At 35.6% G+C, this 18,595-nt stretch overlaps 1 protein-coding gene across 1 annotated transcript in view; it reads right to left on the bottom strand.

Moving 5' to 3' along the window:
* Positions 1-18,595, bottom strand: part of ANKRD31 (ankyrin repeat domain 31) — a 148,259-nt gene that overhangs the window by 18,760 nt on the left and 110,904 nt on the right. The window contains 2 exon segments of the mRNA XM_045998906.1: positions 11,255-12,257; positions 15,904-16,000. Coding sequence (XP_045854862.1) covers positions 11,255-12,257; positions 15,904-16,000 — 1,100 coding nt within the window.

Below are 18,595 nucleotides of genomic sequence, written 5' to 3'. Positions count from 1 at the left end.
TTTATAAGAATACAAAAATATCCAGCATCCAACCAGATAGATTTCACAATGTGTGGGATTCAATAAAAAGTTAATAGGCCTGGAAAGAAGTAGGAAAATACAACCCAGACAGAAGAGATAAAGCAATCAACTGAAAATGACTGAGAACTGGTAAGAATGTTAGCATTAGCAGATAAAGACATAAAGTAGTTATTATAATCATATTCCACATGTTCAAAAGTTATGTGGAGACATGGAAAATATTTTTAGAAAGACCAAAATCAAAATTCTAGAGATGAAAATTACAATGTATGAGATGAAGAATACACTGGATAGGATTAGAAATTAGACATTTCAATCAAAAAGATTAGTAAATTCAAAGACAAAGCAATAAGTATTGCATAAAAATGAAACAGAGAAAAGAGAATTTAAAAAAATGAACAGATCATCTGTGAATTGTGAAATGATTTCAAGCAATCCAATACATGTGTGATAAGAGGTTCAAAAAGGAAAGAAGGGAAGAAAAAACATTTGAAGAAATAATGGCTTAAATTTTTCCACATCTCAGATTCAAATGTGGAACCCAGAGATTCAAGAAATTCAATAACCCCTAAGCATAAGAAACATGAAAAAAAATCAGCTAATGCTCCTCATAATCAAAATTGCTTAAAACCAGATAAAATCTTAAAAGCAGCCACAAGGAGAAAAAAAAAGATTCATTACTTACAGAGGAACGAGGTTAAGAACAACAGTGTATTTAAACAATGCAAGCAAGTAAACAGTAGAGCAACATCTTTAAGTTACTCAAAGGAAAAAACTCTTTCAACATAGAAGTCTATTGGGGCATCTGGGTGGCTCAGTGGGTTAAGCCTTTGCCTTCAGCTCAGGTCATGATCTTAGAGTTCTGGGATCGAGCCCTGGATCGAGCTCTCTGCTTGGCAGGGAGGCTGCTTCCCCCTCTCTGCCTGCCTCTGCCTACTTGTGATCTCTCTCTCTGTCAAATAAATTTAAAAAAAACATTATCTAGCAAGAATATCTTTCAAAAATGAAGGTGAAATAAATTTCTTCAGACATCCAAAAGTCAACGGAGTCATTATCAACAGAAGACCTTCAATACATGAAAAATGTTAAAGACAGTCCTCCAGGCAGAAGAAAAATGATAGCAATTGGCAATCAGGATCTACATAAAGGAAACAAAAGCAGAAATAGTAACTACATGAGAAAAATGTTTTCTTATTATTTAAATCTACTTAAAAGATAATTGCTTAAACAAAAATAATAATTAAGTGTGGAATTTATAACATTAGATAAAGGTAAAATATAGGATAACACAAAGGTCAGGAATAGAGAAATGGAAGCATTCTAGTTTGAGGTTCTTACAGTATACATGATATGGTACAATAATACTTACAGGTAGACTGGGAGAAGTTAAAAATACGTACTATAAACTCTAAAGCCCTAAAAAACCAACAAAGGAGATAAAGCATCAAAAATGAAAAAGGGAACAAAGAAGAGATGAGAGAAAAAGAAAACAAGATGCCATGTGACAGATTTAAATGTAACTATATCAAAAGTCTCACTGAATGTAATATTCTTTTTAAAAAGAAATTTATTTGAGGGGCACTTGGGTGGCTCAGTAGGTTAAAGCCTCCGCCTTTGGCTCGGGTCATGATCCAGGGGCCCTGGGATCGAGCCCCGAGTCAGGCTCTCTGCTAGGTGGGGAGCCTACTTCCTCCTCGCTCTCTCTCTGCCTGCCTCTCTGCCTACTTGCGATCTCTGTCAAATAAATAAATAAAACTTAAAAAAAAAAAGATTTATTTGAGAGCGAGAGAGCATGAGAGCACAAGAGTGGGGGGAGGGGCAGAAAGAGAAGCAGGCCTCCCTGCTGAGCAGGGAGCCTGATGTGGGACTTGATCCCAGGATCCTGAGATCATGATATGAGCTAAAGTCAGATGCTTAACTGAATAAATAAGTCACCCAGGCACCCCTGAATATAAATATTCTAGGATCAACATCTGGAATGACAATGTGAGGATCCAGTCCCAGGTGAAAAGTATTTTAAAAAATTGTTTAAATCTGGAAATGGTCATAAATGCATGTAGCAAATAAAGAGCCCTTTATTCAGTAAAATTTATGACAATTACATGGGGGGAAAAAAAGGTGAGTCTGTGTATGTGAGCCAAGATTGCCTTCTTCCTCTCCCTTCCCAGCTCAGTGAGATGCAGATTCCACTCCAGACTGTGCAGTCAAGAACACAGGGCTCCCTCTCCCAAGAGCCTCCAACCACAGGCTACCTTCTTGTTGGGGCAATGATATCAGCATTCTCATCTTGCCCTCAGCTATCTCTTGCTAAGACTAAGTTGTGAGTGAATGCAGCCAAGAGGTGGGGAATCCCTTTCGCTTAGCCTGTACTGGTGGGGCAGAGACTCCACCTTTGGCATGGTGGCACTGAGATTAGTAGGACCCTGATCACCCCTGCCTGGCTTGTAAGGTAGTGGTTTAATGTCAGGAGAGACAAGCTGTAAAGGCATGAGGCTAATGTGCCCACCTTGGCTAAATCCTCAGTTCCTAAAGCCAGGGTGTCATTCAGAGAAAAGTTGTTATGTTCCCACCCCAGATCCAAACCTATGGCACGGAGATTTTTGTCTGGGAAAAGAAGCAAGCCTAAAACAGATGGTTCCTAATCTCCTCCAAAGGAAATGACTTCATTTACAACAGAACATGGAGAAGTTCAAGCTCAAGGACACTTTAAAGGCAATACAGGTAGTGGTAAAAAGCAGTTGAAAGTAAATTGGGTAGGGTCACTGGGGATACAGGCTGAATTGCAGGCTGGCTAGTTTTTAGAAGAGAACTAGGAAAATAAATAGTAAGGAAGAGCATTCCTAGAGTCAGAATAAAACTCAAACACTGACTTCATAAACTATCCCTTCAAAGGAGCATACAATTGACTAGATTAGTCTATATAGCAATTTATGCTCTAGGTCATTACTGAAAACAATATAATAATTAACCAGCAATAACTGGAGCTTAACGGCTAGGTATGCACAGGGAAAGAGAGAGTCAAAGAGAGACCTGCCAAGGTCTTAGTCCATGTGGTATAGTATCAAAAGTTTAACGCTACAATGAGGAAAAATAACCTCCACTAAAACAATCTAGCCAGTAGCTAAATAAGGAGGCAAATAACAATAACAAGCCTAAGAGCAGGTGGGAGCCAGTACACAGAGTTGCTACATCTTTCAAACTATCTAAAATGTCCAGTCCAACCAAAAATTGACACATATGGACAAACAGTAAAGTCTGACACATACATGAGAACAAATAAAGCAACAGAAAACATCTGTGAGAATGACTAAATGTTGGATTTAACAAAGACTTCTAATCAGTCATTATAAAAATGTTAACAGAATGAAAACAACCACAATCTAAAAAGTACAGGAAGGTATGATGACAACAGCATATCAAATAGAGAATATCAATAAAGAGACAGAAGTTATAAAAAAGAACCAAACAGAAGTAATGGACTTTAAAAGTACAATAACTGAAATGAAAAATTTACTAGAGGGATTCAACAGATTCATGATGTCAGAAGAAAGAATTAATAAACCTGAAGAAATCAATGGAGAGTATGAAGGCTGAATAAAACAAAGAAAAAAGGATGAAGAAAAATGAAAAAGCCTCAAAGAAATGTGGGACACCATTAAAAACACTAACATATGCATAATGGGAGTACTAGAAGGACAAGAGAGAGAAAAAGGAACAGAAAACATACTTGAAAAAATAATGGCTGAAAACTTCCCAAATTTACTGAAAAACATATATCTGTGTTTTCAAAAGAAGGCTCAGTGGCTTCCAAGTAGGATAAGCATGAAAAAATTAATAAATAGAGACTTGCTGAAAGCCAGGGACAATGAGAAAATATTAAAAGGAACAAGAGAAAAATGACTCTTCACTTACAAGGTAACCCCAAGAAGATTACTAGCTGTCTTCTTTTCGGAAAAAATGAAGGCCAGAAGCAGTAGAATAATATAGTCAAAGTATACAAAGAAAAAAGTGTCAACCAAGAATTCTATATCTAGCAAAGCTATCTTTCCCAAAAATAAAATTAAATAAAAACATTCCCAGGTAAACAAAATTGGAGAGAATTTGTTGCTAGTGTACCTAAGAGATACCAGAGAAGGTTTTCACATTGAAAGCAAATGACCCCAAATGTAAAATGAATCCACATGAGAAAACAAATAGCATCAGTATATAAAAGATAATTACACATTATAAAAGACAATCTGGACAAATATTTCTTCTCCTTTCTTCTCTTCACTGATTTAAAAAATAATTATATAAGACAATAGGTATATAATATACATATTTGGAAATAGCAAAAAGGAGATAAGTGGAGGAAAGTTTTCTTTTGCTAAGGGAATGATACCAGATGGTAACTCAAATCCACAGGAACAAATGAAGAGAATCAGAAAGGGTAAATAAGATTAATATAACAAAATCTATAAACACACACTTTCTTTTTTCTCTTTCTTTACAAATCACAAAATTTTATAAAGTCATAATTATAACAATGAATTGTTGCATTTATAATATTTATATATATAATATATATTATAATAATATTACAAAAAGGGGTAAAGAGGGATAGAGCTATATGGGAATTACAGTTCTTTTTCTCACTAGAATTAGGTTAGTATAAATTTGAAGTTGATTCTGATAAATGAAGATGTCCTAGGGTAAGCACTATGGAAATACCTTGAAAAATGCAGTGAAAAAAAGTCACTAAAGAAACTAAAATGCTACAATGTAAAATATTCATTTAATGCAAAAGAAAGTAAAAAAGTAGTACAGAGGAACAAAAAAGACAAGAGACATATTGAAAATAAGTAAAACAGCAGACATAAATCCAATAATATTAATAACATTAATTGAATGAGGGTGGATTAAGAAACTTATCCAAAAGGCAATGGTTGTCAGACTAAGTTAAAAAAACAAGATCCAATTTGGCAATTTATGAATACACAAAACAGACTAAATTGAAAGAGACAAGTAAACTGAACATGAAAGGATGGAGAAAGATATATCATGGAAACAACAACCTCAAAAACAACAACAACAACAAAAAACCCCAAAACCAAACCAGAGCAGCTATACTAGTATCACACAAAACAGATTTTAATTATTTATTTATTTATTTATTTATTTGACAGACAGAGATCACAAGTAGGCAGACAGGCAGGCAGAGAGAGAGGAAGGGAAGCAGGTTCCCCGCTAAGCAGAAAGCCCAATGTGGGGCTCGATCCCAGGAGACCCTGGGATCATGACCTGAGCCGAAGGCAGAGGCATTAACCCACTGAGCCACCCAGGCACCCCCACAAAATAGATTTTAGAACAAAAAATGTTACTAGAGGGGCACCTGGGTGGCTCAGTGGGTTAAGGCACTGCCTTCAGCTCAGGTCACGATCTCAGGGTCCTGGGATCGAGCCCTGCATTGGGCTCTCTGCTCAGCAGGGAGCCTGTTTTCCCTCTCACCCCGCCTGCCTCTCTGCCCACTTGTGGTCCCTGTCAAATAAATAAATAAAATCTTAAACAAAAAAGTTACTAGAGATAATGAGAGACATTTTGTAATGAGGAGAGGGCTGATGCATCAGGAAGATATAATTATAAACAGACATGCACCTAATGAAAGAGCACTGACACACATGAAGCAAAAATTAACAGAAATCGGGGCGCCTGGGTGGCTCAGTGGTTTAAGCCTCTGCCTTCGGCTCCGGTCATGATCTCAGGGTCCTGGGATCGAGTCCCACGTCGGGCTCTCTGCTCAGCAGGGAGCCTGCTTCTCACTCTCTCTGCCTGCCTCTCTGCCTACTTGTGATCTCTCTCTGTCAAATAAAAAAAAAAAAAAAAAAAAAAAACCTTTAAAAAAAAAAAAAATTAACAGAAATGAAGGGTAAAAAAAGACAACTCAACAGTAACAGAACTCCACTTTGTTTTCTATTAACAACACAACTCCACTTTCAGTAACGTCTAGAACAAGCAGAAGAAGATCAATGAGGAAAGAGATAACTTGAGCAACACTATAAACCAACTATACCCAACAGGCATCTATGAAAAACTTCTCCTAACAACAGAAGAATATTCTTCTCATCTGCTCATGGAGGTTTTTTTAAAGATGGGCTATCGGCCAGTTAAGCCATAAAATTAATCTCAGAAAATTTAAAAGGACTGAAGTAATACTGAGTATATTCTCTAAATGCAACAGAATGAAATTAGAAATTAATAATAAAAAATGGAACATTCACAGTTATGTGGAAAACAAACAACATACTCCTAAATTACTAATGTTAAAGGGGTAATCAAAAGGCAACTTAGAAAATACTTTGAGATGAATGAAAATGAAGATACAACACACCAAGAATTATGGGATGTAGCAAAAGCAGTGGGTTAAAGGGAAATTTATAGCTATAAATGCCTATATCAAAAAGAAGAAAAATCTCAAATCATTAACCAAAACTTACAGTGATGACACTGGAAAAAGAACAGCAAACTAAACCAAAGTAAGCAGAAAGGACAAAATAAGTATTAGAGTGGAAATAAATAAAAGAGTCAATAGAAAAACAATAGATAAAATCAGAAGTGATTTCCTTGAAAATATTAACAAATCTGACAAAGCTTTAGCTAGACTGACCAAGAAAAATAAATGAAGAGACTCAAATTACTGAGGTCAATAATGAAACTGGGTACACTGCTATTGAACCTAGTGAAATAAAAAGGATTATAAGAGAAACTATCAAGAATTCTATGCCAATAAATAAGACAAAATAGACAAATTTCTAGAAAGATAAAAACTATCAAAAATGATTCAAGAAAAAATAATTTGAAAAAAATGGTAAGTAAAAAGATTAAATTAACACTAAAAAACTACCTACAAAAAAAAAATAAATAAATCCCAGGTACAGATGGCTTCATTGATAATTATTATCAAATATTTAAAGAAGACTTAAAACCAATATTTTGTTATTACCAATATTCCAAAAGATAGAAAAAGAGAAAAACTTTTTTGAGATGAGTATTACCTTAATATAAAACGAGACAAATACAAGAAAACAACAGACCAATATCTTCAATAATATGGATGCAAAAATCCTCAACAACCTACTAGAAAACCACATCCAGCAACATATAAAAAGAATTATATACCAAGACCAAGTATGATTTGTCTGCTTTTCCAGGAATGTAAGGTTGGTTTAATATCCAAAGATCAAATAATATTATACACTGTATCAACAGACTACAAACCAAAATCCACATGATCATCTCAACAGATGTAGAAAGAACATTTGACAAAATCTAATACCCTTCATGATAAAAAAAAAAAAAACAAACATCCAAGAAACGAGGAAAAGAAGGAACTTGCTTGGCCTGATAAAGAGCATTTATGAGAAAACCTACAGCTAACATTATATTTAACAGTGAAAGACTAAATTCTTTCTAAGAAACATAGTCTTAGGCAAAAAGACTAAGAAGTTTGAACACAGTATTTTATTTCAACACTGTACTGGAGGTTTTAGCCAGTGCAGCCAGACAAAAAGGAAATAAGCATTCACAATGGAAAGAAAGAAGTAATACTGTCTTTATTTATAGACAGCATATTCATCTATATAGAGAATCTAATGAAATCTTCAAAAATTTACAGGATGAAGTGAGTTTAGCAAGGTTGTATGATAACATCTCTATATACAAAAAACAACTGTATTTCTACCTATTAGCAATAAATTGAAACTTTAAAAATGTCATATATAATACCATCAAAAACATGAAATGCTTAGAGATAAATCTGATAAAACTTGTGAAAAGACCTGTATGTTGACTCCTACAACTGCTGGGAAAAAAAGAGAAGAACTAAATTAACAAGAGCTATATCATGTTTGTGGTTTAGACAACTTAATATTGCTAAAATGTCATTTGTCTCAAAATTACAGATTCAGGGCGCCTGGGTGGTTCAGTGGATTAAGCCGCTGCCTTCGGCTCAGGTCATGATCTCAGGGTCCTGGGATCAAGCCCCGCATTGGGCTCTCTGCTCCGCAGGGAGCCTGCTTCCTCCTCTCTCTCTGCCCGCCTCTCTGCCTACTTGTGATCTCTCTCTATCAAATAAAAAAAAAAAATTACAGATTCAACTCAATACCATTAAAAACAATAGCACCCCTTTAAAAAAGAAAAGAAACTGAAAAACTCACTCCAAAGTTCATATGGGATTGCAAATGACCTAGAATAACCAAAACACTGTAGAAAAGAGAGAACAAAATTGAAGGACTAACACTACCTGATTTTTTAAAAAAGATTTTTTAATTTATTTGAGAGAGTGAGTACACATGCATGGGGGGAGAGGGATAAGTCAACTCCATGCTGAGTGTGGAACCTGACGTGGGATTCAATCTCACAACTCTGAGATCATGACCTGAGCTGAAACCAAGCAAGAGTCAACTTGCTTAACCAACTAAGACCCCCAAGTGCCCCAACATGACTGTGTAGTAACTGTACAATCAGTGTTACTGATTCTAACACTTATTACAGAGCTACACAATTAAGATGGCATTCACAGTAAGACAGACAAACAGATAAGTTAAACAGAATAGGGAATCCAGAAATAGGCACATATATGGAACAAATGATTTTCTACAAGGGTGCAAAGACAATTTAACAAAGGTAATTTTTTCAACACATGTTGCTGGAAGAATTAATATCCAAATTAAAAAATATGAATGGGGATTCTACTTTGTACTACATACAAAAGTTAAGGGATCATAAACCTAAATTCTAGGAGAAAATCTTTGTGGCCTTGGGTTAGACAAGAAACTCTTAGATATGCTACTAAAAACATAATCAGTGAAAGAAAAGAACAAATTGCTAAGTTGGGCTACATCAAAATTTTAAACTTCTGTTCTTTATAAGATAATTTTAAGAGAATGAAAAGACAAGCCATAGACTAGAAGAAGATATGTGCAAAGCATGTTTGATAAAAGACTTATGTCCAAAATATATCAAAACAAATTCCAAAACGAAATAAGAGAACAGGCAACTAATTAAAAATTGGGCAAATATTTGAAAAGAAGCTTCACCAAAGAATAAATATGGGTGACAAATAGGACATGAAAAGATGCTCAACATAACTAATTGTTATGCAAATTAAAACCACAATGATAAACTGTTATACATATATACATTTTACATACATATATCTACATTACATGTTAGTATGGCTAAAATTAACAGATTGATCATACTAAGTGTTAGCTAAGAAGGACTGTGGAGGAACTAGAATAGTCACACACAGCTGATGGGAATGTAAAATGTTACAAACAACTTTGACAGTTTCTTAAAAAGTTAAATGTATACTTACCATATTTAATCCAGCCACTCCACTCCTAGGTATTTACCCAAGAAAAGCAAAAGCCTATGTCACACCAGAATTTGTACACCAGTGTTCAAAGTAGCTTTATTTGTGATAGTCAACTGGAAACAACCTAAATGTCTATCACAGATAAAATGAAAACCTGTAGTTTGTTCTACATACTACACAAGAAAAAAAAAAAGGAACTAACTACTTATGCATGCTCTAATGGCAATGATTCTCAAATAAATATGTTCAGAAAAAGAATCCAGATAAAAATGAATACACATGGTATAACACCATTTTTACAGGATTCTCAGACATGCAAGCTAAAGTAGAGGGATAAGAAAGGGGTATGAAGGAGGCATACAAAAGAGCAAAAAGATACTTTTGGGGGTGACGGATTTGTTCATTACCTTGTTTGTGCTCATGATTTCATAGGTGTATACATGTGTCAAAGTATGTCAAACTGCATAATTTAAATACATGTAGTGTATGTTAATCATATCTCAGTAAAGCTGTTAATAAATAGCTGAAATATGAAAAGTTATATTGAAATTTTATTACAGCTGTCAAAATTTGAGTTAACATAACTAATTTACTAACTAAAATCTGAGTTGCTTTGGCTAATCTGAAGTAGGTACTACTTAGCAATAAATTTGTTGACAGACAAGCAAATAGAACACCAAGGGACCTGAGATCAAGCTACTAACTTGGTCTTTACACTATAGTTTGGAATTTAAAAAAAAATTTTTTTTTTTTTTTTTGCTCCTAACTTAAAGGTAAAGTCTATCAGGAAAAGCCTTATTAACCAGAAATGGAAGGACAGGAAACAGTGGTTATTCAGATTAAATTCCAGTTACCCAGGACTGATTTCTGTTCAACTGGTAGTCCCTGAGCAAAGAAGCATTCCAGGACTCTTGCAATCACTGCCACTCTGTATTCCTCTTTCAAAAAGTGAATGTGGGCAAAGGAGAGAGGAAGTCTCTTTTGTAGGCATTTCTAGTAGAAAAATTTCTTTCCTTTTCTATTTTTATGCATTGTGTGATATTGTTTTAATTGAGTCAGATTTATCCAAACTCCAAGTTATCTCTTGTTCCTAAACTGAGCTCCTGTGGAAGAGGAATTTATGCCTATCCCTTATCAGGGAAAGCTTTAGCAGTATACAGTAATTCTCTAAACTCTAGAACCAAAGATAGCTCCAATTTGTTATGGCTATGTTGTTCTTAAATCCTTCCTGAGGCAATATAATTGACTAATTCTGTCCTTAGAGCCCAAAAGTGCTGTGACCAAAATGTATAGAGCAATCCTAAAAGCACGATTTCACTAAGAACACAATGTTATACCCTTTCATTCAAGAAGCCTAGCCAAACCCTATTTCTCTAATTAGAGCTAAAGGCCTACACTTTTTTTTAAAAGATTTTATTTATTTGTTTGGCAGAGAGAGATCACAAGTAGGCAGAGAGACAGGCAGAGAGAGAGAGAGAGAGGATGAAGCAGGCTCCCTGCTGAGCAAAGAGCCTGATGCAGGGCTCAATCCCAGGACCCTGAGATCATGACCCAAGCCGAAGGCAGAGGCTTAACCCACTGAGCCACCCACGAGCCCCACTTTTTGATAGCAACCTTTATTGACTTATTTATAAAATTACATGATTTTAGGGCGCCTTGGTGGCTCAGTTATTGGGCATCTGCCTTTGGCTTGGGTCATGATCTCAGGGTCCTGGGATTGAGCCCTGCGTCAGGCTCCCTGCTCAGTGCGAAGCCTGCTTCTCCCTCTCCCTCTCCCACTGTTTGTGTTCCCTCTCTCGCTGTGTTTCTCTCTGTCAAATAAATAAAACCTTTTGAAAAAAATATTACATGATTTTAGAGGAAAAAAAAATAGGATACCTGTGTTTTGAATTCCAGAATGTTATTTCCTGGATTAATTCTTCCGAGTAATATCAGATCCTTTATCTGCATGCATTTCTTTCTAGGAGCTGTGCTGTAGTTTAAAGGCTTTTTTATAGTATGTTGACGGCCACACCTGGAGGAAGAGGAGCTCTGACTGTCATTAGCATGCCGAACACCAAAAGCTGATTTTTTAAGATATGATTTCATCTGATGCCCAGTATTGCTGCCTAAGACATCAGTCCCTTGATGTGCCAAGGATTCTAATGTTCCCCTAGGTGGTTGCTGGGAAGCTCTTTTCCTCTTTCCTCTTTTTGGATTACAACCGGTAGAATCCTGATCACAAATAACAGTTGATGGATGGGCATCATTTTCGGCAAGTATGCTTGTAGTCTCTGAAATATGTAATGTACCAGTTACTGCTGAGGGACTATTATAGGATTCATGCCCTTCGGCCAGAGTTTCTGTAAGATCATTTTCTTTTTGCGAATGTTCTGCTTGAGCAATAAAAACAATAGGTTGGGATGGTAATTTAATCTTCTTACTGCCATTCGAATGTCTGGATTTTGATAACCCACCCAAGGTACAGTCACTGACATTTTGTTTAGAATTCAGTTCATTTCCAGAAAATTCTTCCCTTCTCACTGTTTCTGAGTTTACACAAGTGTTGGTATTTTGGCTGCCTTTCCACATTTGCAGAGACAACTGTGTTTCCTGCATGCTTCCACAAATAAGGCCTACAGGAGAAAGTGAACCTGACTGAGACTGCAATGGATTTTCCAGACCGGTAAACTCTTGGATGGCCTTTTCCCTAGAGGTTTCTGAGCAGGATGGCAGCTTCCTCAGACTGGGACCAGACAAAGATGTAATGTTTTTATAGTTTTGAATTTTCTGGCTAATTTTTTTCTGTTTTTTTGCCACAACTAAAAGTTTCTTCTGTCTTGTGGCCAAGTTAGCCAGTTGTTCTCTCAGGACTCCTTCCTTAAATGATTCTATGGATACCCTAGAAAAAGAAACAGAAAGAGAAAAAAATACAAAAACAGTAGAAAACTTTTTTTTAGTAGTCATTTAGATTTTAAAGATATTTTGTCTCCATTTAAATTTAATCAGCCCAAAGTATACAAGAGTCTATTTTTGCAATTAATTTCCTCTCAGAGGAAATGACTCTTAAGGTGAACAATACTGCCTTTTCATTGAGGTGATGGTTTGGTTATCCACATTTACATTATTTACCAGCTGTTAGTCAAAATCAACTATGAAAAAGAAACAAAACTGGAACTGTTTAGTTGGAAGGTAGCAACTGATGGCCAAGGAGGAATACCATTCTTTAAATTTGGAGTTTGCTTACCTGTTTATAGGGGAAAGGTACATCAGGAAGTAACATTTGGGAATAAGTTCCACTTAAGTTCCCTTAGGGGAAGTGATACTGTTTTTTGAGTAATCAGACCTGGGCTAGACCTGAGAAATGTCAGTCCATCAAGTAATTACTGCAATTATACTTTAAACCTGTACTGAGGCAGTTTCAGGTCCAGAGGAACTACCCAAACATTATCCTGTGTGACTATAAGGGGCTGGATTTTGAGAGAAAATGGCTGATCCACACACCTTTTTTTTTTTTTTTTTTTTTTTTTTTTTTTTTTTTTTTTTTTCTGATTATACCCACTAGACTCTTTTGTTTCCAGTAGTTCTCAAACTTTTTGGTTTTATGACATTTTTATACTCTTAAAAGTTATTGAGGAACCCTATCAACAGTAGCCAAACTATGGAGAGAGGCCAAATGTCCACAGACTGATGAATGGAAAAAGTTGTGGTATGTATATACAGTAGAATATTACCCAGCCATAAAAAAGAATGAAACCTTGCCATTTGCAATGATATGGATGGAGCTAGAGTGTATTATGCTGAGTGAAATAATCCAGTCAGAGAAAAACAAGCCCCATATGATCTCACTTATATATGGAGTTTAGAAAGAAAACAGATGAACATATGGTCGGAGGGAAAACAAAAAAAGAAGAGAGGAAAACAAGCCATAAGGGACTTAACAATAGAGAACAAACTGAAGGTTGATGGAGGGAGGTGGATGGTGGGTGGGCTAGATGGGTGAAGGGTATTAAAGAGGGCACTTGTTTGATGAAGAAAAAAATTATTGAGGAACCCAAAGGGCTTTTGTTCATACAGGTGTTTCTATCAATATTTACTGTTACAGAAAATAAAACATATTTTTAAAACACAAGACTATACAAGCATACATTCCATTAGCTATTAGAATAATGATACCATCACAGTTCATGTGGCCTCCAGAAAATTCCATTACACACTCATGAGAGAATGAGAGCCAAAAAGGCAAATAATATCTTAGTTTTATTATAAAAATAGTTTTGACTTCACACTCCCCTTGAAATGGTCTCAGGGACCCTCAGGGATGACCCTTAAGCAGCTGCTTTAAGGATAGCAATAGTATAGATGTCTGTTTCACCTATCACAGTCTGGAGTTGTTGGTACTGAATTCCAAGAAGAACAGATGTTAAAATGAGTAGCAGATGTAAGTGGAAGAAGCAGGAAGAAGTTAGATAAGCAAACAACTAGTAGCATAAAATGCAAGAAGCTGGATTGAGGAGAAAGAAAAAATGAGTAATATCACATTTAAAATAGAGTTCAGACAGAAAAATAAAAGTGCATTTTAGATTATAAGATTTTAAGTTTTACAGCAAGATTAATAAGAATTTACACACCTGCAAACCCAACTGATCAGGAACTTTCCAAAATTCTCAGTATATTGTTAGTCATAGGACCTAAAAGAAAAATTGAAGCTAGCCTTCTCCAGTCCCCTAGAAAATATCCTGCAGTCAATTACCCACCTATAGGTCTTATAAGTTCACTTGCATTATACTGACAGAAAAATAGGAAACAGACAAGAATTTATGATACTTATCACTGGAGAGAAAAGCACAATGAGGACAGAAGACTTATAAATGAAAATAAAAAAACTGACTTTTAAATAGGTTCAGAAAAAAACTGAATATGCAACAGATGTCAAATGTTTACAAGAACATAAAGGAAATCAGAAAGATCACGTGCGAATAAAGAATAACGTCAAAAGGTACCTGCAACCCCATATTCACTGCAGCATTATTAACAACAGCTGAGACATGGAAACAACCTACATATCCATCAAAGGATAAAGAACGGGATGCCTGTGTGGCTCAGTTGTTAAGCGTCTGCCTTCGGCTCAGGTCTTGATCCCAGAGTCTGGGATTGAGCCCCACATTGGGCTCCCTGCTCAGCAAGAAGCCTCCTCCCTTTTACACCACCCCTGCTTGTGTTCCCTCTCTTGCTGTCTATCTGTCAAATAAATAAATAAAATCTTTTAAAAAAAGGATAAAGAAAATGTGGTATGTATACACTATACACACACACACAGAAAAATATTGTTCAGCCATAAAAAAGAAAGAAGTCCTGTCATTTTTGATAACATGCACAGACCTTGAGGGCATATTAGGTAAAATAAGTCAGAAAAAGAAAGACAAATACTGTATGGTCTCACTTATATGTGGAACCTAAAAAAACCACAAAAACTGAACACACAGATACAGAGAACAGATTGGTGGTTGCCAGAGGTAGAAGGTGGAGGGTGGGTAAAATGGGTGAAGGGAGCCAAAAGGTACAAACACCCAGTAACAAAATAGGTAAGTCTTGGGGATAGAATGTACAGCACGGTGACTATAGTTAATAATACTCTATTGTATATTTGAAAGTTGCTAAGAGACATCGTGACCAAAAAAAACCCCAAAAGCATATATAGCTAAGTCTATGAAAAACTAATAAAAATAATGCCCAAACAACAACAAAAAAATAGAACTTTTTTTTAAAAGATTTTATTTATTTATCTGACACACAGAGAGAGAGATCACAAGTAGGCAGAGAGGCTGGCAGAGAGAAAGAGGGGGAAACAGGCTTCCTACTGAGCACAGAGCCTGACTTGGGGCTCGATCCCAGGATCGAGACCATGAGACCATGAGCTGAGACCATGAGCTGAGCTGAAGGCAGAGGCTTAACCCACTGAGCCACCCAGGTGCCCCATCTTTCTCTTTTTTTATTATTATGTTCAATTAGCCAGCAGAGTGTACATCATTAGTTTTTGATGTAGTGTTCAATGATTCATTAGTTGCATGTAACACATTTTTCTCAAGAAAAGGACAAAAAATGGTATATAACCAGTATCATCATGATGAAGCCTCTTAAAAATTCCGAGAGTTTAGAAATACACAAAACTCAATAATATACATGGTTACATTGCTTAGAAAGACAATACTTGTGATAGCAAAAGGAAAAATTTGTAATGTAAAAAATCTGAGTTCACTATGGAAAGAAATTTATTTTGGGATTTAGGACGAGACACTTTCATAAAATTCTTGGCTGTAGACAACTTTTTAAGACACTAAAATGTCTTTTTCTGAATATTTCAAGTAATAAAATAGAAAAAGATATTTCTGAGAAGTACAATTACCCATAATAGATTAGATTCGGACCAAAGTCATTCTTTGGTCCGAAGCAACATTTGTACTCTTAAGAAATTCTAGATCTAACTCTTGTAACTAAAAAGGGATAAATTATGAAAACTCTAAAGCATTCCTATTTTTTTCACTCACCTGTATTTTTTAGCCAGATCATCTCTTTCTGCCTTCTGTTTGGCAAGCACATTATCCATAACCTCTTTTACCTCTAACATCTCTTCAATGTATTGTTCTGGAAATATAGTAATAAAAAAGTCAGTTAATTGAGAGACAGCAAATGTTAAATTTGATCACCCAGGACTCAACCTTACTGTTACTCTTAAAAAGCCATTATTTCCCTACCTGCTCCCTAGTATCAGTGGCCCAGATACATAAGTCAAGGCCCATTGAATTATGCCACCATACGGAAGTATCCTGAATACAGCAGGCCAGTCTGCGTTCTATTGCTGCTACTCCACTAAGCTCTGCAAACCTGGACAAATCACATGACCTCTACGGTCCTCTTACTTATCTGTGAAATAAGGTTAGTAAAGAAAGATAAATAGGGAAATGACTATTTTGTTAAAATTACTTTTTAAAATATAAAAGGAATACATTGTAAAAAAAAATTCAAACAATATGAATGTTTACACAGAAGAATAAGATCCCCCTGCTTTTTCTCTTTTTCACTCCACAACAGACTATTAATACTTTGGTAGCATGTCTTTGTGCATGCAAAAGTTTTTAATATTTAATGTATAATTCTATATATTTATACTATATGTAATTATAATATTATATGTGCTTAAAATAAGGATGCTATCAGTTCTTGTTCTTTACACTTAACACTTAGATAGGACTATATGATATCTAAGGTTACTTAAAGATGTATATAAAATTACTTCTATAATAATTACTTAAAATTTTCTTACTTTCTTCCACTACTTCCTAAGTAAAGGTCACTACCTCCCTCACCCATCACAAATCCACAAGATTTACACATAAATGTCAATTAAATCCAGATTCCCAAGCAGTAAATGGAAAGGCTTGGATGAATACATTTTACTTCTTTAAGCTACTTGTTATTTATTTCACTTTTGGCTTTGTTTCTAAGTTTTTTCCCAATTATTTTAGACCAATGCATATTTTTCTATATAATTTAGAGAAAATAAGTGGTGGGAAATGAAATCAAGCTCAGAGCATGAATTTGTTCCCTTTGCAAATCAGACAAATGATTTGATTAGCACAGAATCAGTGTTCCCATAGCAGTTTCTGTCTTGTTATTACTATGATCGAGGATTAATTTTATATGATGCATGTGCCAAAAAAGGGGGGAAACCTGGATGATCATTAAAAATTTATATATAAATTTGTTTGGCATATTTGACATTATTTAATAAAAGATGTTCATACTATATACCCTGTCACATTGAGTTTTTCTAACTGAATTTTAAATCACAGATAAAATTCACATTATCATAGTAACACAGAAGATTCTCTATGTCTCTATAAAAAAGGATATAGGGACGCCTGGGTGGCTCAGTCAGTTAAACCACTGCCTTTGGCTCAGGTCATGATCTCAGGGTCCTGGGATTGAGTCCTGCATTGGAATCCTTGCTCAGTGGGGAACCTGCTTCTCTCTCTGCCTCTGCCTGCCACTTTGCCTGCTTGGGCTAGCACTCTCTCTCTCTCTAAATAAATAAAATCTTTTTAAAAAATCTTAAAAAATAAAAATAAAAAAGGATATAAAGAATTTTACATTAATTTGATACTATATACTTATTTGCCAGATACATTAATCAGTGGTATCTTAGTGAAAACCTAGAAGTTGCCCTAATATACGTAAGATTTTAATATATGATAATAAGGCTTTATAACAAAAGGAGAATGACAGAAATTATTCAACAAATAGAGGAGGCAAATAGAGTAGTAATATGGGGATAGGAGACTCTATCTTTATCTTGTGCCACATGTGGAAAGAGATTTTAAATGAATAAAACAGTTGAAACACTTAATTAAAAAATAACATGAAATGTTCAAAGTAAACATTTTTCTGGTCAGTTTGGTTGAGGCACTAAAGATATCTGATACCCAAGTGAATGCAAGACATCTATAAAAAAAACTTGCAAAGAAATGTACACAACGGGATTCATTATTTTCAGATCCCTCAGCCAGATCAAAGATATAAAAGGTTTCAGAATACGGAGGTGGTGAATTTGTAAAGATACTTCAGAGAGCTATTGCTCAACTGGATGGGAATCTCCAATATGAGCAGCTAAAGTGAGAGGTGAGGTTTCTCTCCTTTATTCAAGTCTAATGGGGGTGGGGTGGGCAGTCTCTCAATGGATTGTTGAAGACAGTAATAATTGTCTTTTGAGGTGATGATGGACTCACATCTGGCTTCCTACTTGAACATCAAGAGGTTGAGACCCTGCAGAGCAAGACGTTTGAACAGGTGGGTATTGGGAAAGCAGCTGCTAGAAATTAACGGTCCTCCCTTCTAACCACTGATTCAGAGTGCTAGGATCCTGAGGACTTGGTGTGAAGTCTGCCCTGCGATCCTGACTATGATGGCTTTTCCTTCAGAGAAAGAGCCTGTATAGGGTGGGACACCAAAAAAAAAAAAGAAAAAAAAAAAAAGAAGAAGAAGAAGAAGAAGGTGGAGGAGGAGGAGGAGGAGGAGGAAGAGGAGGAGGAGAGACTGAAAGGAGTCAGGGAAACAAAAATGCGCTGTCCTGCCATACAATAGCCAGGTAGAACTTCCAAAACAGCCTCAGAAAACTGCTCTGAAGAGACTAAGTTTTAGACATTTGCCAAAGATTGATGGAGTCAATAGCAGTCAGTATTT

Source organism: Meles meles, chromosome 3 (assembly GCF_922984935.1).
Source record: "Meles meles chromosome 3, mMelMel3.1 paternal haplotype, whole genome shotgun sequence".
Taxonomy (NCBI): domain Eukaryota; kingdom Metazoa; phylum Chordata; class Mammalia; order Carnivora; family Mustelidae; genus Meles; species Meles meles.
The sequence above is the reverse complement of the archived record's forward strand: the minus strand, read 5'-3'. Positions and strand labels throughout refer to the sequence as shown.